Source organism: Electrophorus electricus, chromosome 16, assembly GCF_041902795.1.
Source record: "Electrophorus electricus isolate QZ-2024a chromosome 16, ASM4190279v1, whole genome shotgun sequence".
Taxonomy (NCBI): Eukaryota; Metazoa; Chordata; class Actinopteri; order Gymnotiformes; family Gymnotidae; genus Electrophorus; species Electrophorus electricus.
The window spans coordinates 16,686,562-16,712,692 of NC_137512.1; the positions used below are offsets into that span (position 1 = coordinate 16,686,562).

Genomic DNA, 26,131 nt, shown 5'->3' on the forward strand with positions numbered 1-26,131 from the left:
TTACTCAATAACAGGCTTCAATAGTTCAGTTTTTAACTTAAGGACAAAGGCTTTCCTTTTTGTTCTTCCTTTGTAACAACGCATTTGCACAACATATTTGGGTTTGGTAGAGTTAAGGTAAGTGTGAGCATTGTCTTTGTTTAAACAAAATTCTAAGGCATTTTCAAGTTAAATTTATTTTGCTGATTCTTTTCTTCTGTTGTTGTCTGTAATTTGCACTTTGAGGGTGGAATTAGGGGGTTGGATATGGTTTGAATTTTGAGAAGCACAAATTATAGGCCAGTTATAGTAAGTCAGCCCCTGTGTCTGGGGCTGTGCTAGCCCAGCAATAAAACAGTTTTGCTGAGAGCAGTGGTAAGGGGCTTGATCCCATATGATGGCATTAACCCTGAACGGTCTCCATAGACATCTCCTTTGCAATTAAAGTAAGTCACCTTGATCGAAAAGTTAACGTAACATACACGTGTCTGACGACAGTTACTGGCTGCACAGCACTCAGTATGAAAGTACAAGGCAATCTCACTGGTTTGGAGAAGGGCAAACAGATTACAATCACCACATGTTTAATTCATACAAATGAGAGTACACCTGTCAGAGATGCCGAGGTTGTGATAGAATCTCAATGTCTTTAACATAGCACAGGAAATAAAGCACCAGATGCTTGCCTACAAAGCCAAAAATGTGCCTGCTTCCTCCTACTTGATGGCAATGGTCAAAACCTGATCTCTACCTCAAGCTTCAAATAAGGCCTGGATTGACCCACTAACTTTCAAGATTCATGGAACTCAAGCATCGAGATTCTTCTCTGTTCTAGCATCCAGTTGGTGGAATGAACATCCACTGGCTGTCCACAAGCGGGCATCCATAGCTGTTTCGAACACAATCTCTTTGAAAAGCACCTTAATTAAATGTAACCAGACACTTGTAAAGAAGATTTTAATTGCACTTATGTGCTTTAAGTGTATTGTATTTTATCATTCTTTTGTAGACCACATTGCAGATTTTAGCACTGACACTTGGTTCTGGCAGTCCTGACTACTAAAGCACTTTTGTAAATCGTTCTGGATAAGCATATTTGCTAAATGCTATGAATGTAAATGTAATGTATATATCTTAGGATCTATTACATTTTGGAAAGGTTTTGAGAAAAACACATCAGGGGTTTTGGTTTAAAAATGCTTTTTAATACAATTATGACACTGGTTGCTTTTCTTGAATTACAACGTACTAGGTAATTTGAATTCTTTTAGTAAGAAATATCAAAATGGGTGAAAATATGAACAGTCAGGAAACCACCCACTGTTTGAATTTTTGTAAAATTTGTAATCCAGACAAATATTTTAATCCAAAATTAATAAGGGGCTTTGTCAAGAACAAAACATGTTTTTATTGCTGCATTACTTTAAAAAGTGACCTTTATATTTTTTTTCTATCACTTTTGGAATAAAATAGTACAAGAACACTTACAAAGTTCCTAGAATGAGTCCAAATCAGTCTTCCTACCCTCTGCAAATGTTAGCAACAATGGTTAGAAATGTGGTTCATTTTGTTGTCCATTGGTTACCATGTAGACATTAATGCCGTTTATGTTTCTTAATCAAATGTTGAATTTTTCCACAACTGCAGGGGTCTTAGGGGTTAAAATATGTCATATAGTTAGCTCTCCTGAAATGTGGCTTTGTGCTCTATACTGAGTGCAACACAACCTTCTGCTGATTAAAAGCAATGACGCCTGTACCCATATGCAAAAGGTCTGTGAATTCCCTCTGCCATATGCAGTACTTAAAGTTAAAAACTAACCTACATTTAATACTAAAGTCAGTAGTAATCACATGCACAAAATTACTACTAAAACATTCAACACATACCGACACATACCAACTTATACTAAGTAGGTAGGAGCCAAACAGTCTTGAAGTAATTGAATGGAATCCCAGCCAAGTGCAATGCATATGTTTAGATCCATGCACTCACTGAAATCATGAACACAATCAATTAACAATAGACCCTGTCTACATTACAAGCTCCAATTTCTATCTATCAGCATTCATGCCTTTCTACCATTTCATTTATTTCCAGGCTGTCTTTCTCCCATTACCTTCTTCTATCCCTCATTCTCCTCCTTTCCTCCCTCTCTTAATTGTCAGTAATTCAATAGCATTGTGAAGTGAACAACATGTAGGCAGTCCTTCAGTTTTACTTTACTGTTTTGTCATGCACCAGTTTCATTTGACTAAACACCCCTGTCCTGCTCTACAAGACGTCATCCCAACTCTAACACGAATGACTAAGCTAATCTTTCTCTTTCCTTGTGCCAACTAACACCATGTCATTCTGAACACAACTAACTTCTACCTCCTTCATGTTTTCAAGTCCCTGTGTTTCCTTTCTATAGTGGAGTCACCCCTCTGAATGCATGCTGCTTGTTTACCATTAATTATTCAGTAGCTGAGGGGCACAGGGAAAGAGACATATCATCTAATCCCTTTATTGAGTAAACCACTATGGATCTGGGACAAGTGTGTTGAGATGCAGTAAAAGAGATGAGAAGTTTAGCTTGATATAATGAGGTCTATGCATATTTAACACAAGACGTGAAATGGCATTCTGATGTGGCATGGCTGTGCTGCAACTCTTGGCAGATCGTTCATTTTTAGATTTAATAATGCACTCCCGCATCATCAACATCTTTGGAAATCTACACATCTCTAACAGTGGGAGGAGGCTCACTGTACAATCACTATGCAATTCTCATCTCACCTCAGACAGTATCTGCTATTTGTGTCATGATTTGTTTAAACATAGTTTTTCAATATCATCTAATTGCTGAGTGATTACCAGTGCAGCATGGCTGCCTGGCCAGCAGCGTAATAATATATAGCACAAGAATCAAGCCAGGGAACAGTACATGCAGATGAACATGCATTTCTCTGAATGATGTTATTTCAGCCAAAGTCAATAGCAATAATTATTGATTAGTCCTAATGAGTAATCAACAGTGACAAGGCAAATGCATGGAAAAGCTATTCCTAGTTCTTCACTCACTGTACTGCATTACACTGCATTACATTGATGCAAAACGCAGCTAAACAATTGTCAGTTGCAGAACAAAAGCACGTTTTTGCTTAAAGCATTTTTACTAGTGGACAAATAAAACATTTCTTAGTAGGATTAGCTCAAATATACCTCATTATATGCCTTGTTGAGACAGTAGATCAGACTCTAAATAAAGGTAATATATAGTACGTATATATAGTATAAGTATGATATAATGCTCACCTTTTACAAATTTAGCTAATCCCGCTGTTATATGTACAGGACAAAGCTGTACAATTTTCTATCTTATGTTGTATTGTTATTTATACCACTACTCTTTAGCTCAGATGGCATGACAGTGACTTGGAGTGAACCTAGAAAAAAACCCATATGTTAAACGAAGTTCTACAGCATTCCTATATGTTCTGCTGGACATAAATGAACACTTGTAAGAGTCAATGCAGCACAGCTGGTGTTCGTTAATAACTTGGGATTTTGCTGTAATAAGTACATCAGACCACCACAAGAAACCCAAATATAATACTCCATCCTTATAATTGATGTAGAGAGAGAAGCAAAGTGAAAGATAAGGAAAGTGAGAAGGAGGTATCTGGTGGATAATATATCACCAGGGAGAAATAAAGTGTCTGAGGAACAGATACAATATCCTTTAGTGCCTCTGCCCTACAGGATAAAACACACAGAGGTGGCCTGAGATGGGGGGAGAAAGAGATAGAGCGAGAGAGAGAAAGAGGAGGAGTGAGACTAACCCAGTGCTAGCAGACCAAGACGAAAATCAAGAAACAAATTGACCCACCTACAGAGCAACATAGTAAAAAGCCTCAGAACATGACAAAGGAAGCCACAAAAAGGTGATTTTATTTTATGTTTGTTTTTTTTTACTGCTTTTAATCTCAGTGATTTATTTTATTCTTTTTTAGTTTTTTTGTTTCTTTTCTTTTTTCAAGTAGGTCAGAATTGCAACCGGTGCTAATTGACCTCCAGAGGTTCAAAAATTAATCTGAATGTATTTAAATGTAGACAAGTATATAACAGGTTAAAAGCACTGCCAGCTAAGAGAAGGCAGTCACGCCTGCACTACAAAAACTTCGGCTAGGGCTAAAGGGAGGGGCAGGCCAGGTGTAAGCTTACAGGGGGAGAGAGAGCGCGCGGGCAAGAGAGGGCGTGCGATCACTGGAGTAATGTTCATGATTATTCGAGAGGGACCAGCAGTGGACGGCAGTGCGGAAAGGATGAGCACTCCGCAGGAGAGGACACCAAAACAGGTGTGTCTGCATGTCTGTGGAGACAGCGCAAACTTATGGCTTTTCTGTTTTACGAAGATATACTTGACTGGTGTTTTGACTGTGATATATAGAGGTTTGAGTTTAAATGAGTCGGGTTAATTCAAGTGTGTGAATATGTTAGCGTGTGCCTGGATACGTGATCATGTCCATTTCTTTGTCGTGCTTACTTGCTCTTAATAATGCGACTGGTCTACAGCTGAACAGTTCAGTCCATTTAGGCGAAAATGAGGAGACAGGCTTAAAATATTAATGTCGTGAAATTGGGATGGTCATTTAAAACCTTATGTTATTGTCAAAGGAATAGCCATGTGTCCAAACAAAAAGAATCTAGGCTAATATTTGAACATTTATGGTCTACATTCATGCTTAAAGATGTAAATGTGTTATTTGCAAAAGTTCATGTAAATTGACTCCCAACCACTTAGGTTATCTTTCCCCTGTTTCTGCGTTTTGCTGTAACTGCTTTGCACTTCAAAATGGGGTGTTTGGATGTATCTGTTTCTTTTAGAGGCTAAGACATCAGTAGATTCATAAACAGACTATGTGGTGGCTTGAGCTACATCCCCTTGAAATCTTGAAAGCTTGAAATCAACAGTGTGAAAGGCTAACCTGAACAAAAGTCAGAGTGACTTGTGTTCTAACTGAAGACTTACGTTCTACCCAAGCTGAGGGATCTAGGGTGATCGCGGGTACCCAGGACTCATGTTCTTATAGCACCAACACAGGGTACTCATGTTATGTTAATACCAAGATCTTGAGTTCTGTTGATTTCTAGCCTATACTATCATTAAAAAGGGCTCAGGTTCTAACTGTACAATAATCTTGGTTTTGACAGCTTGGGACCTACCAATACATAAAGGCGCATGTTCTGACATTAACAATATTCAACAATATGGAAGTTGTATGTTATACCAGAACTTGGGTGCATAATATTGCAGTATTGGACTGTTTCTTAAAGATAATTTACCAAAAATGAGTGTTTTCATATTATGAATACTAAAGGCTCATGTTTTTCATAAGGCACTCTAATGTGACCTCAGATCTTCAAGTCACTTCCAGCACAACAAGTTAAATACCAAGTGAACAATTCCAGTAGATGGTGCCGGAGCATCAGTGGACAGATATGTAAAGGTAGGCAAGGGGTGGAGTAACTCAGTGACTGTGATAGATGAAATAAGCCACACCTCTTGATTCTGACAGGTTCAGGCTGCCATCAGGAAGAAGGTGGAGAAACAGAGAAAGCAGCTTGAAGTGAGTGTGGCTGAGGTGTTTGAGAGCAGTGCTCAACCTAAAAAGGCACAGAGACACAGGCACTCTGCACCACCTGAACAAAGGGCATATGAGGAAGAGGAGGAAGATGAAGGGGCTGTTTCTGTGATGGAAGAACAGCAAGAGATAGATGAGGACAAACTAGCATCCATTGTGGAATCCGTTTATGGCCATGTAAGAACATATAATGTGCATACACAAGCACACACACACACACACACACGGACACACCAATATCCTCCCCAAAACTCAGCCGCCTATGGTGTTATAGTTCTGATAAAATATGACTGATCAGACGCTCTATGTAGATGAAAAGGAAAAAGAATGCAGTGTGCTTCATTCTAGTTTTCTTTCTGTTTAAATCACACACACACACACACACACACACACACACACACACACACACACATTTTCTCTCTCATACACACACACACACACACACACACACATTTTCTCTCTCATACACACACACACACACATTTTCTCTCTCATACACACACAGACACACACACATTTTCTCTCTCTCTCTCTCTCTCACACACACACACACACACACACACACACACACACACACACACACACACACACACACACACACACACACACACACACACACAAAGCCTACCCTACATTTGCCTTTATGCACAATGACATTACATAACCACAACATTTTGGAGTCAGCATGTTACGAGCTGTAGATCATCATTTAGCCTCAGTGAGCCACACAGGACAAGTGGGACAAGAACATGGTGCTTCCATGTGCATTTCGCTGTGACTCCCTCAGTCTGCTCAGGCATAAGGAGAGAAACATTGTGCACCTGGTCTAAAGCATACCTTCAGATAGCATTTAGCATACTTCCCTCTATCTCAGGGGCAATAGTGTAAAGTGTCAAACAAATACTCCATAATATCATTAAGCACAATTTTTAAACATTTATACTTAGGTATATTTGATTTGCACTACATTTAGTTTTACTCCACTATGTGTAGGTTTTAATTTTTACTTTCTTTTTAGGTGCTTTTTGTAATTATATTTCAGGCTAAAAATATAGATAAATGTAGTATTCTACAATTTACTGCTGCATTTATGAAAGCCAATTGAAATGTGTTTTGTTGGTTTTTTCTCTTCTACTGCTCATTCAGTGATATCAAACCTGCGCATGTACACCACCCACTGCAAACTGACTGAATTTTCTCAATAGATGTATTTATACACAGCATAATAATTTATAAAATGCAATGGTTATTTTATGCACAGTTCTCCTTCAGCATGGATTGATGCTAGTTTGCTGCTAGATGTGTAAATCAGTGATGCTAACATAAGTAGTACATAAGTGTGTAGCTACTGATATTTCTTCTGAAGGCTCATAGCAAAACTTGCCAATAGCGATATTTAACTTTTACATATCCAACTACAATGTTATTTATATAATCATGGAAAAATCTGTGTGCTCTTTTTACACACAATCATATTTTCACATTATTATTATAAAGACCTGTGCCTTCTTGAGCATGTTGTAAAGCAGATATTTTAAATTCTTACCCATTAGACTTCATACATTCACTTACATACAATTTTGAGACAGGTTCTATTTTCAGTTAGCTTTTACACTGCAGAGCAAATGCGATGCACCTGGTTCTAATATTCAAATGTTACTGAAACCCTAAGAAGTGTCTTAGATTATAGACAGAAAAAGATTCAGGTCTTTTCTCTAAATAATCGTGGTAGGTGGCAGTCAACCATCGCACAAAGAACATTTTAAGTGTCACAATTAAGGTTGAAAGCATGTAGGCTAGCTACCAAGCTCATGTTCAGTGTACTCAGTATATCAATAACGTGTTCTGTTTCGTCTTGGTAATGAGGTAACAACAATCTATAAAACCACATCCTATGCTCACATTTCACTGTCAGAAAAATTAAGACAGGAGGAAGTGAACTGTTTTTCAGTGTATCCATGAGGCAAATTAAGAAAAGCCTAAAAGGTTCTTTTCAATGATTAATATCGTTATTTCTTATAATTTTCCGCAGCACAACCTCAGCAGTGCCTTTAATTCCAAGAAACATAGCATTTTCCCTTTCAAAGGGAGACATGATACATTTTTACCAAAACAGCAGCAAAATAAAACAAAATTATCCAGGAAAAAAATATTACTTTGTTTTTCCCTAAATCCGTTCTCTTGTCTTGCCTGCAAAACAGTAGGACAGTATGAGACTGTGCTGTGATCGTTCCAATTTTGGAAGGCTGAAATTATTTGCCTCCTGAACTCAACTGAAGTGCAGTGAGAATCTATACAAAATTAGTGAGTTTTTTAAATACTGTTGGATGGATACTATCAACGATCATAGATGGTGTGAGACAACCATTTTAATAATCGGAAAACAGAAAATTTATCTTTTAAGCATGTCCGTCGAACGCGATCTTAATATATTCTTCATTGAGCGGTAGCAACGATTTAATATATTTTTCTCAATGTGCTGTGTTTATCATCTGCGCCTCCTGTTCCCTGGCTAAAATCCAGTCTGTCTTTTGCGTGAAAGTGAAAGCATTAATCATCACAATTCTCCCGTCCCCGAATGGCCTATATCTCCTGTTACACAAAAGCTAACCCAGTCTTTTCTTGTTCCCATAAATTAAGGCATTCCTTTGAGAGATCATAAGGTACATCCACAAGTATCTTATGTTATGGCCACTACATGATGCAAGACAGCAAAACCCATGGCCCAGAAGCAGGATGGCTGGCCTAATTAACCTTTGCTTTCATGCCTTTAGCCAACTGAATGTTTGCCCACAAAGAGTTCACTTCCAGAGGTCTGATGACAGTCTGACGCAATATGAAAGATTAAGGATCCGTCCGAACATAGACCGCACTCTCGTGCTAGGCTGCTGGCCACACTAGGATCATTTTACACTGTATTGTAAATCACTTGATACTGACATCACCAGCAAGTAGGCAACAAGAGAAACCTAATCTCAAACACTCACCTTCCAGGAAAAGGGAATATAATGTAGTCATCTTTATTTAATTGGTTTAGAGACGAGCTACATCTAATGTTAGTCCTTACCACAACCAAACTGTAGCCTAGTCGGAATTCATCCAATCCAGCCAATCAGAACTGAATATTTTAAGAACGAGTGTAAACCACTTTTTCTCTCTTAAGCCTAAGAAATTGTCTTGGCCAACTAATGAGGTAAATTCTGACATGGCCCAGAACTCAGTTTCTCAAAATTAGCATTTATGCTACAAAATTTGGGGGGAAATTGTTCCCTGGCTAGTATGGATTTCCAGTAGGGAGGTGTCAAGGTACGAAAAGCTTGCTGTATCAGACTCAGACGTTTCTGATAGGTCTGATGCCATGCACTTAACTGTATCCTCTGAACCTCGCTTTGTTGAAAAATATTTATTTGTCCCAAAGTTTTGGGTGGAAGTTTCAGCTGTAAGAAGTAGCCGAAGTAGCCGATTGATTAGTTTCAAAAAAGGTTATGTGACTAAGGTTGACGAAGTTGACAAGAATCACAATATTACAGAATATTCCTCAAATCAGAGCAATTCATTACAGAGTCAGTGGGCCAAGCAGGATAACTGATGATAATGGAGCACTGAAATATAATTAGTCCTATGAGACACATGCCACTTAGTGTCACTCTGCGGATATGGCATGTTAGCGCACCCACACAACCCTGCGCGCACTCACTCACTCACAAACTCTTGTGATACTATCTTAGTGGACGCACACTTGAACAGAAGTGTGTATTACTGTAGGTAAATAACACTATAACTACAACTAAGCAAAAGCTAAATCCTACTCACCACAAAGAAGTCTTTAGTTTCGTACACATACAAAAAAAAAACCACATACTAAACACATACTAAATACACATACAAAACACATACAAAACACTAAAAACATATACAAAATACTGCAAAATATCCCTGCATTGTCCAATCTTTATCACCATTTGTCCCCACAAAGAGCTAAATACATATAAATGCAATAATAAATGCCCCCCTCCCCCCTGTGTGATGCAACACAACTGTTCATCATGCAAAGCTTTCTGAAAACAGATAGTAAAGTGCATACGTACATACATAATCCTGGACACACATAATCCTATGGAAAGATGCATGCACATACATACACATACATTCCTCTATTACTTTTAGTCAGTGTACATGATTTCCTGTGATCATGGAGCATTTGGACTCCACATAAAACAAATATAAGCCCACACGCACAAGTTATGCAATACAACACAACTGCTCATGCAAAGCTTTCTGGAAACAGCTTGTAAAGAACAGCCCATCTGGTCATACACAGTCTTATGACAAGCACCCTCATATGGACAGATACAGACACACACACACACACACACACACACACACACACACACACACACACACAGAAAGATAGATAATACCTATTATTATCTTCTGACTGATTGCAACTAGTCATTTGAATGTAGATCACTATATAAAAGTGAATAAAATTTTATAGTACTTAATATCACTCAAAAAATTAACAGTATAGACCGTTCATGTACTGCTTAAGTGTCTATTCTATATTCTATTATTTTCTTAGCACAAAATACAGGTGGCACAGGTGGACATGTGTGTCTGAGTGTGTAGAAATTAAAACAATAAAGTAAAGACACCTTGATAAAAAAGCAGTTTCTCTAAAATAAGACTTGCAGGTGAGGTTCTGTACACTCTTGCAGAGTGGCAATGATTAGGTTAGGATAAATGGATGCACTTATTCAAGCATTGGCAGACATCTAGACAAATATACTTGCACACTCGTTCTTTCTCATTCTAGCTTTTCTTATCTTTCCTGACCCTGCATTTCCTTACTGCCTCCTTCTCTCTTATCATGCATTTTTCTGCTTTTAATCTCAACTGTGGGATTAAAAAGGGCTCAGTTTTCTCATCTAATACTCACCCTTGCCCCCTCATGCCTCTCTTTGTCTCTCCTCTCTCTCTCTCTCTCTCTCTCTCTCTCTCTCTCTCTCTCTCAACCAGCTTGTAAGGGTCATTTGCATGAGGCAACAATCAAGGACGGGGGTTCGAGCATGAACAGCAAGAACAGAACGAGATGCAAAGCCTTGTAGAGTGAGCGAGAGCTGTGAAAGATGGGAGAAGGAGAGCAGAGTGCTGACTGAGCAGAACACAGGCGGCATCAGACCCATTATCAGATGCTAGCTGGAGTGCGTTTAAGAAGTGAGCAAACACAAAGAGGCTCAGATTTGCATTGCCGCATTGTTTTCACATCCATCTGGATCATCTGGACATTGATCCCTCGACAGTAGGTACCTATAACTTGGTTTGTGGCCTAATGAAAGATTCATAAAACTGAATGTAGACTGTTTTACAATAAGGGCTGAATGCAGATCATGCTTTGTGTTAGGGCTGTATGTACGTAGAATATAGCTCAGAGTTACACAAGAGTAGCTCAGAGTCTTACAATTGTCCCATTCTCTAAAATCAGAACATAGAAAGACAGAAAGAGTAGAAAAGCTCAGAGAAAGAGAACAGGAAATAAGGAAAGCAAACAGAAAGGGCAGGAAAGAAGAGCCAATCTCTGTGGACTAAAGTGATGGGAAACTGCACCAATCCATCAGTAAGAGACAAAATTAAGAAGGTAAGGAACTTACTTCAGAGTCAGTGTATTATAATGTGTGACCATATTAATATAATTTAGAAGCAGACAACTAAAAATTGAGGTGTAACACTACCAAATAACAGTGTTGTGGTAGATCAAAAATATAACATTTTTTTTTTGTTTGGAGATGGTCCTACATAAATCACAAAATATTTTGTGATCAAGTATTTGTTCATATATAAATCCATAATAGATCAATCCTAACTGGTTTGTATGTTTTAACTGATTTCTGGCCCTGCCCTAAGGATGTGGCTGAGGGTAGTGGGGCAGGGCCAGGGTCAGTGGTCCAGCCTCTGAATGAGCTGGTCAAAAACTGCACTGTGCTGCACAACATCATCGGACCTGCGTGCATCTTCCTCAGGCAGGGCTTTGTCCAAGCACAGCTCGTATGTATATAGAGACATATTTTTTTATCGACCATCTGAACCCTCATCATAACTGAAACCTCATCCCTTCATATTGTCATTCTAACAAACCTTCATGGAGCCTCTTATCATACCCTAAGTAATCACTTTCATTAAATAAGTGCAACATTTTGAGCATTTGCTTTCTGGATCATTCCATATCAGATCAACAAAATCAAGAAACCATCTTCATTTTTTGACAAGAACCATCAAGTAATACTTACCCCCCTCCCCCCCTTTTAAATTCTTATCACAGTTCAATCCAAGTTCAAAGAACTAACTTTAAAACTGAATTGTGGTTCTCAGCTTATTCACATTTAAAGCGTGACAAAACACGTTATAAAAGTACTCTAAAAACACCTTTGAAAATAAAACATGCAAAAAATAAAATGCTCTGCTTTATCCAAATATTATTTTCACAAAATAATTCTCATTTGACATAATTTTATACATTACACAATGCTTATGATGAGTGAAAACTGCTCTCCAACCTAGCACTCATTACAACAGAAGCTGATCAAATCAGAACTGCATTTACAGCAGCATGATCTAAAAGACTGAGAAGATAGTGCCACTTGGTGGACACTCAGAGCACCATAATCCCCTGAGGGCAGCGGGCATGACAGCCTGAGTGTGTGATCCTAATGTGTGTAATATGATAAAAGTATCTACCATAACAGTCATGGTGATGGGTATTCTAAAGCTGAAAATGGAAGAAGAGCTATGAGATTTCCTACTGATGCACTGCTTTTAGCACCCGTATCCAGTATATTCGCAGTGTGGTCAGAGTGCTGGGTATGTGCTTTTAAGGGTCTTTCCCAAGCTAAAACTCCTAAATCTCCTTATCTGTGGCTGTTGCCAAGCAACATGCCCGTGGTAATCTAGCCAGCGAGTTCACCTGTGGACTAATGCATTGTGAGCACAAAAATGGATGTCGGCCATGTTGGGCTGAAACTTCACTGCTCCACATGTACATGTTCTCTTCTCCAAGTATGACTCCTTCATACTTGGTATGTGTGTAATGGGTTTCTAAATATTAAACTCTATGATGGACCTGGTGGGGTGGGGTTGGTGCTTATTTTTTAATTACTTTTTAAAATATCTCCAATACCTTTTTGTTCTCATGCAACAGGACAGGACGCTTCGGCCAGAGGAGATAGAAGGTACTTAGTGAGATCATCCATCTGAGAATCAATTTGGTTACAGGAAACTCCTCTGCAGTCTAACCCTGTGATATGTATGTGTAGAAATGCAGCAGGCCTTTAAAATGTTCGATAGGAATAAAGGCTACATCAACCAGACTGATCTGGGTGAGTGTATGAGGTGTATGGGATACATGCCCACAGAGATGGAGCTCATCGAACTGAGTCAGCAACTCGGTGAGTGATATCAGCAGAGATGCACAAATACAACTACACTCTATGACAGATGGTGAGGCTCCAAGTAAATGTTGGGGTTTTTGTGTGTGTGTGTGTGTGTGTGTGCACTCTGTAGGTGGGAATAAAATAGATTTTGATGATTTTGTGAAGCTGGTGGGGCCTAAAATGCTGGAAGAAACTGCAGACATGATCGGGATCAAAGAGCTAAAAGACGCTTTCAGAGAGGTATATGCACACATTGTTTCCCCACACACGGTGTGGCATTTCTGCTTGGGACACAGTCTGCCAGATAAGGCCAACTGCCAGTGCACAGTCCAGATTCTTTGTTGTATTCAGCTCCTAAAATGCCTGGGAATTTGCTTTTGTCCTGAATCAGGCATATTCAGTTGAGGGGAAAAACTGCACAGCACAAGGCAAAGCACTCTATAATTGGGATCGGGAGTCTGATCTCTCAAGTTTGAAAACTCTCATGATCTACACTGTTGTCTTTGTTGTAACTACATCTTGAAGCATGCAGCATTGCATTTTGTTTGTGGTCTATATGCATTTTCTTTTTCCCCCTGGCCTTTGACATTACCAGCTAAGCACTAGTAGTTTGGCATACCCTTCTGAAGAGTGGGGAATGTTGCTATTTTCTGTGCAATCATTGAGTGTAAGCCAGATCTAAAATGAGTAAGAATGCTGGCCTGACACATTTCTGATCCAGGCTGCTTTAACAAGGGGCTGTCCTGTGTTGCATTGGCCTGCAGTTCGACTCAAATGGTGATGGACAGATCAGTATTTTTGAACTGAGGGAGGCCATAAAGAAGCTGATAGGTGAACAACTGAATGCCATAGAGATCAATGAGATCATCAAGGATGTGGACCTCAATGGAGATGGCCAGGTGGATTTCGAAGGTGAGAGAGAATGGTGAATGAACCAGCTATGAGCAGTGTTTAGCCTGATTCACACTCCTAGCTCTGAACACCAACTTCCACATATGGTTTAATATACATAATTCCACACATGAAATTCTAGATGAGGCATTACATCAGGTTTGTTGAAAAGGAGAAACATATACCTGAGCAGGTCAATGGGTAATCAGCTCCGAGAGGGGCAGTCAGTCATGCTCTCATATCTGACCATGTTCATCTCTAACTGCTTCATTCTAAATTCTTGCTTGTTTTTTTGTATTTCATTAAGAATTTGTGAGGATGATGTCACGCTAACAAGATGCCAGAGAGGATCTTCACTAAACGATCTATTATATACACACATAAATGGACTAATATAAGTTTAATATTGGGTAATTTTTTCTAGGGCAATGAAAGAGGACGGAGGAATTTTGTACTGTTTTTTTTTCCTGTTTAGTTGTATTGTAAGGAAGTGTTTAATAAAGGACTTTGGTTATTGTGGTTTTCCTCTGTCACACAGCACCAACATTGTAAAAGGTTATGTACATATGTCTGTAGGAAAATGTCTTTTTTGTAGTAGACCTAACTGAAGTCTTCACAATGAAGCTTGTGAATATACAGTCAGTGCAAAGCACTGTTTTAAACTACTAACACTGTTTGGCTTAATTTACACTGTAAGTAGTGGAAAAATTATTTTACCATAAAGCTATTATTATTAAGACAGAGGTAACTATGGATTCAATTTGTTATGGTTTGCTCATTTTGGTTTAATTTAGAAATGTATTTTTGACAGAAGGCCAAGCATATAAACAGCTATAGGTTAGTATTAATTAGGCAGCAGAGAAAACTCCAGAAAGTTGCTAGTAAAGGCATATTGTACCCCTTTCTAGAAGTATGCATGAACATTTACTCAGTCTGAACCACAAGAGAGTGCCATTTACAATAGTACTTTTTCTGCAAATGTGCACTAGGCAATTATTAATAAATAATTTTTCCTTAATAGTCTAGCTGCTTCTTAAGCTTCAACACTTATCTTTCTCATCACAGGCACAAAGCAAATGCCTTAATGGTATTACATCTTTTAGCTTTGTTACTTTAACGGTGATAAAAATCTATTAGACACCAGCTCCTTTATTAGAAACACCTACCTTGTTACTACATTCTCTGTCATATAGGCACATATTATATGTACTTCAGACTGTAGCCCATTTATATGGATAGGGATGAATCAGCAACCCTCTCCCTGACCACTTTCTAGCCAGGCAAAAAAATGCTCTATGTGCCAACAAGGTAGTGGCATGGTTGTGGGAAGTGAGCTGGTATAAGAAAGACAGCAGTGCTCCCAGAGTCTGGACATGTGTCAACACTACTGCTGGGTTAGGAGTCCGCCACAACAAATATATCTAGCCAGCAGCAGCCATGATGTCAGGAACTGAATACAGATGAAGACCTAGAGAATGTCTAACACCAGTTATGCATGGCAATACACTCCACTATACATCTACAAAGTGATTCCAACAAAGTTGTGTTTCTGACAGAGTAACTGGGGAATGCATTTAGTAGTTGAAGGCAGAAAGTACCTGGGCAATGTTGGTTCCAGATACGTTCAACTCTTAACTTTTTTCCAAACTAAGCTACATGAACGTGTACATGAGGAAACAAAATCCAACATTAACATACATACAAAACTGTCTCTTGCCTGCATTTCTCAGGGCTTCTGAATGTAGTTATAAGTATTTCTGCCTTACAAGCTAAAAAAAATGTGAGACTTCACAAATCTTTCCTTAAAGAAAAAAGAAAGGGAAAATCCCTCCTAATACAAAAAAAAAAAAAAAATCAATTAGCCATGGGTATATGGAAAAATAATGAGTGTTTATTTTAAGTAGACATGATTGTTACTCAGTTATGTACCATAGAAACATACCTTGATATCACGATTCCCTAAATGTCCTTGGGAGTTTTGTTTGTCATTGAAAATCAGGTTAAAACCACCCTAACAGGTGACTGATATGACACATTTTGTTGTGGCATGACAAAGCAGTTTCAGCACTGCTCCTTCTGGTTAATGGGACCATTATCTGGACACATAATCACACCTCTAAATGGATGACTTCAGCCCAGGTCTCTGAGGTTCTTAAAAAGCCCTTTGTAAACAAATCCCCCAAAGCCTATGAATGGCAAGCTTCCCTCCAACCTGTCCTAAATACAACCCCACTCAACACTATTGATTAAGGTCTTCTTGAAAAATCTACATACTTCAGGAGGGGATGTTGAATTAAACTCTGAAATACGGTTCACCTTGCTTGTGCCATTTACATAACTGCAGAGTTTAATATCCCCTCATATGCTCTTGCTTTGCGAAGCCCTTGAGCAGACATGTCAGCCGACTGAGGGAGAATCAGATATGTACATTGAAGTCACCCGATTTAAAGAGCATTCCAGCTCATTCCACTCCACCAAAATCTTCACACCTTCACAGGGCCGTTGCTGTTGATTGGGTCTAGTCCACTTCTTTAGATAAACATCAGGTAAATAAGGTATAAGATAATTTGATAAACATCAGGTAAATAAGGTTTCACAAGACTCAAACCTTATGTTCTACAATATTTTGAGTTCTGTGCAAACGAAAAAATCAAGTTGAATTTTTTTATCAAGATGAAATGTGTCTTTTAATACATGGCACACAAATGTTTGACTGCAGACCTGTACTGAAAAGACATGTGGACATAACAGAGAGAGGACAATAAAGAGCAGGTACATGGAGATCAAGCTAACAGTTCACCAAATAAATACCCATTACAGAAAAAAGAGTAATTCTGAATACTGTTAGTGAAGCATAGTTCCACATAGAGTTAGAACTAGTAGCTCTACAGCAGTTGATGGTGGCTGTGCAATGGGAATCAGGTGAAGCCCTCAGGTGTGGAGGGAAAGAGCAAGCCACGATGTCAGGAGGCTGAGGAGGCACAGGGGCTGAGCACCGCTCCTGTACCCTGATGAGTCTCTCCAGGCTTTTGCTGACAGAGGGGAGCAGTGAGTGTCAGTGCGAGGTGGCAGCTCAGGAAGTTCACCCACGCCCGAGTGCTTGCTGCTCTCTGCACACTGATAAACCTGGCCTGCTGCTTGCCCTGCTGTCCTCAGCTGCTGTGTCCTGTTACTCGCTCAGCTCTGTTCTAGTTCCATTCTTAAATGCTTGTCACCCCCCACCAAAAAAAAATCACACTTTTGTTCATTGCAAAATCTGATGAGGTTGCAAGCAACGCTGAGCTGGACGCCACGACTCCCCTCCACGAGGAAGAGACTGCGGGACCATCTGGTGATGTGATACACTTTCTGCCCTTTCTGACTGCCCTGATGACATGCAAATTGCAGTTGATCTTTAATTTCCCTTTCCGTGTGACATCATGGACATGCTTTTTGCACAGCACATCTCGCACTGCCAGTGGAGCTGGCGTTAACGTCAACGCAAGTCTTCGTCCAAAGCTCCCTTCATTTGGTGGCAGTGAGGAAGACCGTGTAGGCAGTCATGGATCAAACTTGCCCTTGGTCCTGTATGTAGCTTTTCTACATGTCAAGTCCCCTCTTTTTTGCCCCCATGTCCAGGCCATGAGCCTTAACACTATAACACTATTTTCATGTATGTAATTAGCAGGCTTCTGGTCATGCTATGCAGAGGAGAGTCATTTACACAGAGATACAAAAAAGAGGGCAGTGGTGGCTTAGTAGTTAAGGTGCTTGACTTGTGAATGGGAGGATGCTGGTTCAAGCCCTGCTGATATTGGGCCCCTGAGCAAGGCCCTTGACCCTCATTTGCACCTGTCTAGGTTTGGGCTGCCTGGCAGCGTTCTAGCCCACACCACTGATGGCTTGGCAGTGGTATTTGGTACCACTGTGATAGTATTAGTAGTAGACATTAAAAAAAAAGTAATCCAAAACCTCCCTTACACACACTTTATGCTCCTAACTCTCCACTTGTCATTATGTTTTAATTGATAATTATGTAAATAGTTAATGCATAAATGAGTAGAGGCAAATATATGTGAGTTAATTTCTGCAATACCAATTTATCACTACAACCTCACAGTCTTTAATGGTGCCTGATGTTGGCCATTGCAGATTTTGAAATAATGCTCATACATATAGCTAAGGAGCTCAGTAATATCACACAAATCTAAGTGATGGTTCTGTGATATAGCATTGTTTGGTTGATTCAGAGAAACAAAACCTTTTTAATCTTCTGCTACTAGCATTTATGCTGACACCATAGACTTGGATTTGCATGCAATAGTCTGTTGAATTTGATCACTGAACTTTAACTATTCCGACTCTATTAATGTCAGATGCTTAGTTTTCAGAACTAAAAAAGGATGGAATTCTTAATTCTCAGTTACCTCTCTTTGGCATTTCCAAGCACGAAGCTTTATTTTCTTTACTCCCTCTCATTGCTCCTGGTGACAACACTAAGCTGTTTGATGTAACCTAAAAACCCGTAGTCACCGATGACACGTCAAGCTAAGGGTTGTGATCAGATTTATTAAAACAGCTGCTCAGATGGTATCCATCACGTTCGTGGAGAATCCCACGACTCGTTTTTAAATGATAACGATTTAATTCTAGGAATGGCACGTGACAACATATAGTATTGCCGCTACATCTGAAAACAAAGTGACTTACTTTGTTAAGTAAATCCAACGGTTATTCTTTAGCTATATCTATAATTATAGCTAACTAACTAGAGATGTGTTACTTCTAATCTGCACTTTTGTAAACAGCTAGGAGAGCTGTATTTCTAACTTACATTTACTTACACAGACTTCGTAGCTCGATTATTCAGCACATACCAAACATGTTCTATTTCAAATCAAGTTATTGTTTTAAACACCTTCTTGTTTACTATCTGCAAGTGCTCCAATGATAAACGCATAAGGTATAGCGCCACCTATGGTTAGGCAGTTCATACTTGATTAAATGCAATAAATACATTTGGTTGCACACGTTCAGGGAATATTTGACTTACTCAAAGGTCATTGATTCATAGAAGCTTTATTTAGTATGTTTTTGAAATTCAGCAAGAGATTCGCAAAGAGGATGTTTGGTATAGTTTGGTTTAAAGATTTTGGACTTTTATTGAAATTGTGTCCAGGATTTTGCACAAAGCGAGATATGCCTAGATCATGGTTTATGCCTTTTCTCATCTCTTCATCTCTCTCCCTCTTTCGATCCTCCTTGTAGGGTATGGAATAGGCTGAGGGCTTTGGCATGGAAACATTTAAAAACTAAAAGATTGGAAGAAAAAAGCCATGGCACAGGAGAGAAGGAGAGGGGAGCATGTGAAAGGAGGGGTAAAGGTACGTTTCCTCCACACAGACAACAGCACTGTAAGAGCCTGAGGGTCCATAAATACTAACACCTTTCCCCATCCCACAATAGGAGTAGGTAGGTCTGCCCAGGCTGGGAAGTGTGGTGGTGTCAGATGTCTCTTCTCCTCTCCTTCCTCTGGCACCTCTCTGCTTCTCCTCCAGTCTGTCTCCTCCGCCCTTGAGCTGGCCCTCACTTGGCGGCCATGGTGTAGCAGCCTTGTGGATGCCACTGCATATCACGGATACGCCTCACGGACTGCATTTGGGGCCAGCGGGCACCGTACTCGTTAAAGTGTCTGTACTCGCCCTTCTCCAGCAAGTACTGGCTGCCACGGTAACCGGGGTACTGGTAGCCCACCCATCTGAAAGGTGTGAGAGGTCATTTGAAGACATCATATTGTGTTTCACAATAATGTGTTAGGTGCACCATGCAGTTCCACAAAACAGAAAATCTAAAATCAGTTGTACATTAAAGCCACCAAATTTTGTAGCACAGTGACTCTACAGGACTGTGATCTACAGTATTATAAAACATACATATTAAATTCAACTCTCCAGTCACATATTTGAAAAAGCTCGGTAGAGAGTAGGACTTCAACACTGAGACTGGGAATGGGGGGTGGTGTGAATGATTGCCAAAAGCCTCCGACTTACGTTCCACAGCTGACGATGATGCTTCCCACTCTGTCGGTGAAGCCGTAGGAGTACAAGCTGGGGACATCATCGTCCATGATCTCCATCTTGCGGCCCTTGAAGTTGCCCACCTCATACAGACAGATCTTGTGCTTCTCAGGGTCCTGGGAGGAAAGCAGAGTTGCTTGGGGAGAGATTCACCATTGCATACATTTTAGAAAAACTGTAAAGGATTTGAGATAAAGAAGGGGAGGGGAGGAGAGGAGTGTGTGCATATTTGTGTGTGTGTGTGTGTGGGTCCATCTCCACACCATTCTGACAGGTCTGAAGGAGAGCAGGTAATCATTCCTTTGGCTGTTGCTCCAGCAGTCCCAGCGAGGGTAGTCGCCCTTCTCCAGGACATACATCTCTCCACAGAAGTTCATCTGCTCCCAGCCCACGAAGCTACAAAGAGAGTTCACGTGAAAACCGTGCCCAGAAACACACACCACACAGATGCATTGTTCACTGGGACAAGCTTACGGGCCACATTCCACACGCAGTGAGCGAACTTTGTCCATGCCCATTTCACACACATTCTTGCATTCGGCGTTGATCTCAATCATGCGGCCCTGGAAGTTCTCCTGGTCAAACACGTACATCTAATAGGTAGAATGAGAAATAGTTTGTGTATTAGGGCATGAGAAGTGTTAGTTTGTGTTAGGAGAGTGTTAGTTTGTACGTGTGCTTTTTACCTTGTAAGCTATCATGGGCATTTCAGCTTTTTTGGGCTGGGCGGCTTTGCCGTCTGTCTGGGAGGTGGCCTTTTTATCCCCGCTGGAAGACATGATGCCTGGAAAGCGAGAAAGAAGACAAAGAAGTAGACAGCAGAGCTTAAACCACATACAGGACTAGATCCATCATTTACTACATGAATGACACAAAAAAGGGTGCTAAATTAGGATAAGGAAGAATTAGCAAAATGCTAATCAATTTACTAACACTGTTCTAGCAGAACAGTTGCAGAAGAAACAGATAGAGCCTCTGGACTTGAAATGGAGGTACTCCGAGGACCAGATTACAATGGCAAGAATTAAAGAAAGTGTACGTTTTGAGCAAAGTTAAAATTAACCAAAACAAAACTTTTCTTATAAGCCTTTCTTATAGTTCCTGACATTTCTGAGCTATTATAGTATTTTATAGCATGTTTGAATTTGTATCTTTGCATGTGTAAATATATGTATGCATACTTTGTTGTCTTACCCGTGCGTTCGGTGCGTATGGTGATGCCCAGACTCACTCTGAGTGTATGTTCATCAGGTCCTGCTTCTGACTCTTATACCCTGGTGTGGTGTGAGAGGATAACTCCTCAACAATGAGACTTGCTGACATCAGTGCACATGCAGAAAAGAACGCCCTCATCATCATCATCATCACCACAGAGAGACAGACACACATACACAGCTACAAGAACTAATGTACCTCCACATAATTCTGAATAATAATGAAGAACGGTTTAAATGCTTTTATTGCTAAGGAGTCTGGCAGTTTTACTGTATCAGAGGAAATGTTGCACAATTTTTCAAAACTTTTGAAACTATTTTCTTAATCAAGCTTATGAGGTTTTTTGCCTCCAGATTAATGTGTGTAATGAACATATTTATTGTAATGTTTGTATATAGTATTTCCAGTGCTAGTCATGTATTACTGTTCGTATTACTGCGAAGACCAAGCAGAGGAAGGAGGGAGCTGTAGCAATGCTTGTGAGCATATATAACTGAGTGAGAGTGAAATTACCTGTCAGGAGAAAACTGCATCTGGCCTGTCATCATACTCTTACCAACTGTTGTCATTTTCTAATTTCATTTTTATATTTGACCATCCAGTATAGTTGTGTACAAAGTCAGTCCATCCATCTATCCTTTAGCCTTGTCAACTTGACACTGTGTACAATTTGAAAAGTTTAAACCTCCAAAAACCCTACAGAATACTCAGCTGTCAAACTTTCAAAGACTCTGCCATAGTCACCTACACGGGTAATCCCATAGATTGTGTTGGTAATCCTCACTATTTTAAACTCTTTGTGCAGGAGTGCTGACGCGCACAAATTTACCGGTGCCATCCCTTTGTGCACCTCCTTTTGACGTGTCACTCGTAAAGCATAAAGCAATGCTGCAGAACTGCGATCGGGGCGACATGCCGCAATTCTGTTATGTGCTGAGCCGGCCAACGGTGGGATGTCGCGCGAGCCTTCAGAAAAGAGAGCTGAAGTGCGCGTGCACGTCACGTGCGGATGGTATAAAACCGAAGAGCCAGATTCTCTCAAAACTCCACACGAACCGGGCGTGAAAGCGCGTGCCACTCCCAAACTCAGCTCAAGTCAGTGTGACTCAACGGTAAGGTAACAAATCTCAGCACAGCAGGTGTGCAGTGAGATTAATCCTATTACAAAGGACAGTCAACATAATTGTGGACACCATTAAAAATATTTGTTTATAGTGTGCTTTAAATTAATAAGCCAATGTGTAAGCATGATACAGTACGGGCTTATTAATTTATTTGTGATGTGTTTTAGCCAAAGTACCTACTCTGGTGGATATGCGCGCAATTATTTTTTCCCTTTTCTACAGTGTGCTCTTGGCACGTAATCTACCGTAAAAATTGCAACCTTAAAATAATATTTTTGTGTACGGTAATATAAAATGTTTCTTCTTTCTATGAGATCAATTCGTATTAACGTTAGAATAAAACACTTTTGGTCGAATCCTTGTTTAGCTGATTATAAATATTAAGTCTTTGAGGAAATAGAGTGACGTTACTTAATCTAAACTGCAGTAGTAGAATTACTACAAAACAACATTAACCTCATTATAGCAAAAATGTTTTTCACTGATAGTTTTGTGTATTTTAATAAGAGTTATGTAATTTACTTTTTAATGTTACCCTCGTCATTATTCCCCATTCATTCTCAGAAAATGTATCGATTCAGCCGACCCACCATGATGGGTATGGCTCCCTTCTTCAAGGTAAAACAAGTCTCTTCTCTCTCTCTCACACACACACACACACACAAATACACAAACACACACACACACACACAAAGCCACGCCCAATCTCTGCGTTGGTCATCTTGCAGGTTACCGTGTTTGAGCAGGAGCACTTCCAGGGCAAGTGTCAGGAGTTCACCTCAGAGTGCTGTAACATCCAGCAGTGTGGTTTCGACAACATCCGCTCCATCCGTGTGCAGAGTGGCGCGTAAGTCAACCATATGTGTATGTTATCTCGGACATTGGGTCACCCAATTAGTTTGTGCTTAATGCATTTTGATTCACTCGATCTTCAAAATTAGCCCATTGCTAATCATTCTTCTTGTTCTCCCCAGCTGGGTAGGTTATGAGCACCATGACTTCCAGGGGCAACAGTTTATTCTGGAGAGAGGAGAGTACCCCCGCTGGGACTCATACTGTGGAAACCTCTCCTACCATGTAGAGAGATTTTTGTCCTTCAGACCCATCTACTGTGCTGTGAGTTCCTTTCCATCTATGTGTGGATCCATATACATGGTGCACAGCTGCACATGCTTGGCATTTTAAAAGGGAAACATTTATGGGTGTATAGTGCCCTTGTTGGTGTGGTCTATGAGTAGCTTCAATGAACACCACCTTTCTCCACAGGATCACCAGAACAGTCGTATAATGATCTTTGAGTGTGAGAACTCCCTGGGCCACAGTGCCAAGCTCTGTGAAGACTACCCATCTCTGCAGGCCATGGGCTGGGGCGGCACAGAAGTGGGCTCCATGCATGTGCAGTGTGGCGCGTGAGTTTGCATGAGTGCACACACGTTTACCCTTAAAGCAAACATCACTTAATTCATCACATGTATTTCTAAAATAGAGGCACTAAACTGGGTAATGGCAGTAATCATTTCCTCTATCTGTGTGTGCAATGATTGTGTGTGTGTGTGTGTGTCTAGGTTTGTGTGTTATGAATTCCCAGGATACAAGGGCAGACAGTACATCATGGAGTGTGAGAGGCACAACGGGGCCTACCAGCACTGGAGGAACTGGGGTTCCCACAGTCAGACTCCTCAGATCCAGTCCATCCGTAGGATTCAGCAGTAACAGGGCATCTGCAAGGCACAGCACCCAACTGCTCAGCCAGCCAGCACACACATTTGACACACACTCACACATGTATTGTTTCTCCTGACCTTTATCTTTTTATTGGCACTACCACCACCATAACATCCTGATTTACACAAATATGCCTATCGTGATTTCTTGTAAGGTTCTGAGAAACACTACCTGAGGTGCTCGACATAACCAGTACACATCCAACTTAGCAAGGACACACCCCTGTGAGGTGACTGGTCAAGAGAAGCTCAGGTGTGATGTGTAGGAGATAAAACACTTCATAACCAATAAATGCATAATGCACACGTTTGCTTCATTGAACTGCAGTAATGTTTCTGACACACATTTACAACATATTTCTTTACATTGTGTTTAGGAAAAATAAATGCTTATGATGATATTAAATCTGTACTTTCCATATAATTATAAAAATGTGTAATTTAATAGTCTTACACAGATATCTACACTGAGAGAATAATTTTTTTTGTTTTAGATCAACAACTAAAACATTTACTCAGATTCAACCAAATCTTTAAAGCAAATATTTAAGAACACCTTGCAAGGTTATTCTTCAGTGAGCAGTTGACAGGGTAAAAGTCTTGACTGAAAATTATTATGTCAAAGTATTTTTAGTCTGACCAAACTACATATGTTTCACAGGGATTCAGCGGTTTTAAACTTCTTCCTGACTATTTATAGTAATAAACACAGTGGATTTACAAACCAAGTCTTTAATCTTGAACTCAACACAAACTCTTACAGAGGACAATTACACTGCTGAACACTTATAAAATGCATTTTAGGACTGTAGGCTCATTATTAACAGTGGCACAACAAACAGTCAAACTCAAAGTTGGATAACACTAAACAAAACTGTCCCCTCCCTCTCTCACAAATTCCCAAATTAAAATGGCCATTAAATGCCCTCTTTGCCCATTCTACTTCTGAACCTTCTAGCTTAACAGCAAAAAAATTGGAATAACCTCACTTGTTCCGCATCCCTGACTTTAAATAAATCTTAAATCTGTGCACACAGAAAAACCTTGATGTGGATCTTCTGACCTAGGAAGTGGAGATCCTTATCAATATGGAGCATGAGCAGGCTTAAATCTTTCTGCACCTCTGAGAAGTTCAACCACAGCAGCCTCGTGGTGCAAACGTGGTCAATACTGTACAAACAACAGGCACAAAAAGAACTGGGAACCAAATTCAGTTAGTAACTATTGTATGTGTGCTGCATAAAATAAAATCTGTAACCTACATACTTCAAGGCAACTCAAAATGTAAAAGCATTTAATCTGATTCATTTACTGTAAATGTTGTTCTTTTGTACCTTAGATATGCAATCATATTACATGTATTTCATCCATTCATTTCCATAAATTTTGACCACCACTTTGTACACTAGCTTGAAACATATGTAATTACAAGGCATATATTCAAAGAGATGTACGACTAAAACAAAACTTACCAGTGGTTAATCAGATTCCATACCAAGCACATCAACCTCTATGTCATCCTCCTCCACTTCCTCCTCCTCTGGCCCTGGCTCCCATACAGCAGTCAGCATGGCAACTTGATCAGAGGCGGGGCTAGACACCTCCAACACATCCACATCCTCCTCCTCCAAACTACCCATTGATTCTTGAATGTCCTTCATGGGCGTGTGTAAGGGGAGGAGCTTGTGGCACAGAAGTGCGTGTGAGAGAAGTTTGTGCTCGTCTCCACACATAGTCGGAGTCTTTTCACCCAAGTCTAATGTTAAGTCAGCCATTTTGAGCATTAAGCCTTTCGGGGAAGCTGGCAGGTCTTTATGACAGGGCAGGGAAGGTGCACTGAGCTGAACTGAGAATGGATCACCCCAGCACGACCCCAGAGTGCTCTGAGAGGATTCTCTCGTGCCAAACATTGACACTTTGTCACATTTTACCCTTTCCGTTTTTTCTTGGGTTGACGTGAAAAGATCTGCAAAAACACACACACACCCACAAGGTAAGTAAGCACAAAATATTTTCTAAATCTTCCCTCAGACTGTATACTTGTGTTTGTGTGAGAATGGCTGCACTGATCTACACAGGGTCAGC

General features: G+C 40.1%; 3 protein-coding genes across 7 annotated transcripts; 2 read left to right on the forward strand and 1 right to left on the reverse strand.

Annotated features, from left to right (window-relative positions):
• Positions 1 to 4,217: 4,217 nt before the first annotated feature.
• Positions 4,218 to 14,875, forward strand: cabp2b (calcium binding protein 2b). 5 transcript variants are annotated; one of them, XM_081698999.1, is made up of 8 exons: positions 4,304 to 4,322; positions 5,384 to 5,474; positions 5,544 to 5,786; positions 12,805 to 12,835; positions 12,920 to 13,051; positions 13,167 to 13,276; positions 13,801 to 13,948; positions 14,235 to 14,875. In XM_081698999.1, the coding sequence occupies exons 3-8, from the start codon at positions 5,721 to 5,723 to the stop codon at positions 14,258 to 14,260; spliced, it is 513 nt and encodes a 170-aa protein (XP_081555125.1). In that variant the 5' UTR covers positions 4,304 to 4,322; positions 5,384 to 5,474; positions 5,544 to 5,720; the 3' UTR covers positions 14,261 to 14,875. The 5 variants fall into 5 exon arrangements, with proteins under 5 accessions (XP_081555124.1, XP_026855208.2, XP_081555125.1 ...); XM_026999407.3 differs by lacking the exon at positions 5,384 to 5,474 and having other exon boundaries at positions 4,239 to 4,322; XM_081698997.1 differs by lacking the exons at positions 4,304 to 4,322; positions 5,384 to 5,474; positions 5,544 to 5,786 and adding exons at positions 10,925 to 11,247; positions 11,514 to 11,654.
• Positions 14,876 to 18,966: 4,091 nt separating this feature from the next.
• crybb1l1 (crystallin, beta B1, like 1) lies at positions 18,967 to 21,230 on the reverse strand. The gene is made up of 6 exons (XM_026999378.3): positions 21,178 to 21,230; positions 20,670 to 20,767; positions 20,458 to 20,576; positions 20,247 to 20,379; positions 19,957 to 20,099; positions 18,967 to 19,664 (listed from the first exon to the last, which is right to left on the reverse strand). Exons 2-6 carry the CDS (start codon positions 20,760 to 20,762, stop codon positions 19,493 to 19,495), a joined length of 660 nt encoding a protein of 219 aa, XP_026855179.1. The 5' UTR covers positions 20,763 to 20,767; positions 21,178 to 21,230; the 3' UTR covers positions 18,967 to 19,492.
• An 875-nt stretch (positions 21,231 to 22,105) lies between these two features.
• cryba1l1 (crystallin, beta A1, like 1) lies at positions 22,106 to 24,445 on the forward strand. The gene is made up of 6 exons (XM_026999381.3): positions 22,106 to 22,310; positions 22,887 to 22,940; positions 23,051 to 23,169; positions 23,297 to 23,438; positions 23,589 to 23,731; positions 23,888 to 24,445. The coding sequence occupies exons 1-6, from the start codon at positions 22,152 to 22,154 to the stop codon at positions 24,033 to 24,035; spliced, it is 765 nt and encodes a 254-aa protein (XP_026855182.3). The 5' UTR covers positions 22,106 to 22,151; the 3' UTR covers positions 24,036 to 24,445.
• The last annotated feature ends 1,686 nt before the right edge of the window (positions 24,446 to 26,131 follow it).

Excerpts from the sequence above, each read along its gene's own strand:
- cabp2b (XM_026999407.3), top strand. The coding sequence starts at position 4,239 with ATGTTCATGATTATTCGAGAGGGACCAGCAGTGGACGGCAGTGCGGAA. Across the intron at positions 4,323-5,543 it reads AGGAGAGGACACCAAAACAG|GTTCAGGCTGCCATCAGGAA; the intron begins GTGTGTCTGCAT and ends TGATTCTGACAG. Across the intron at positions 5,787-12,804 it reads TGGAATCCGTTTATGGCCAT|GACAGGACGCTTCGGCCAGA; the intron begins GTAAGAACATAT and ends CTCATGCAACAG.
- crybb1l1 (XM_026999378.3), bottom strand. The coding sequence starts at position 20,762 with ATGTCTTCCAGCGGGGATAAAAAGGCCACCTCCCAGACAGACGGCAAA. Across the intron at positions 20,380-20,457 it reads CTGCGTGTGGAATGTGGCCC|CTTCGTGGGCTGGGAGCAGA; the intron begins GTAAGCTTGTCC and ends CTCTCTTTGTAG. Across the intron at positions 20,100-20,246 it reads CCTTCAGACCTGTCAGAATG|GACCCTGAGAAGCACAAGAT; the intron begins GTGTGGAGATGG and ends CTTTCCTCCCAG.
- cryba1l1 (XM_026999381.3), top strand. The coding sequence starts at position 22,152 with ATGTCGCGCGAGCCTTCAGAAAAGAGAGCTGAAGTGCGCGTGCACGTC. Across the intron at positions 22,311-22,886 it reads CAAGTCAGTGTGACTCAACG|AAAATGTATCGATTCAGCCG; the intron begins GTAAGGTAACAA and ends ATTCATTCTCAG. Across the intron at positions 23,439-23,588 it reads TCAGACCCATCTACTGTGCT|GATCACCAGAACAGTCGTAT; the intron begins GTGAGTTCCTTT and ends CTTTCTCCACAG.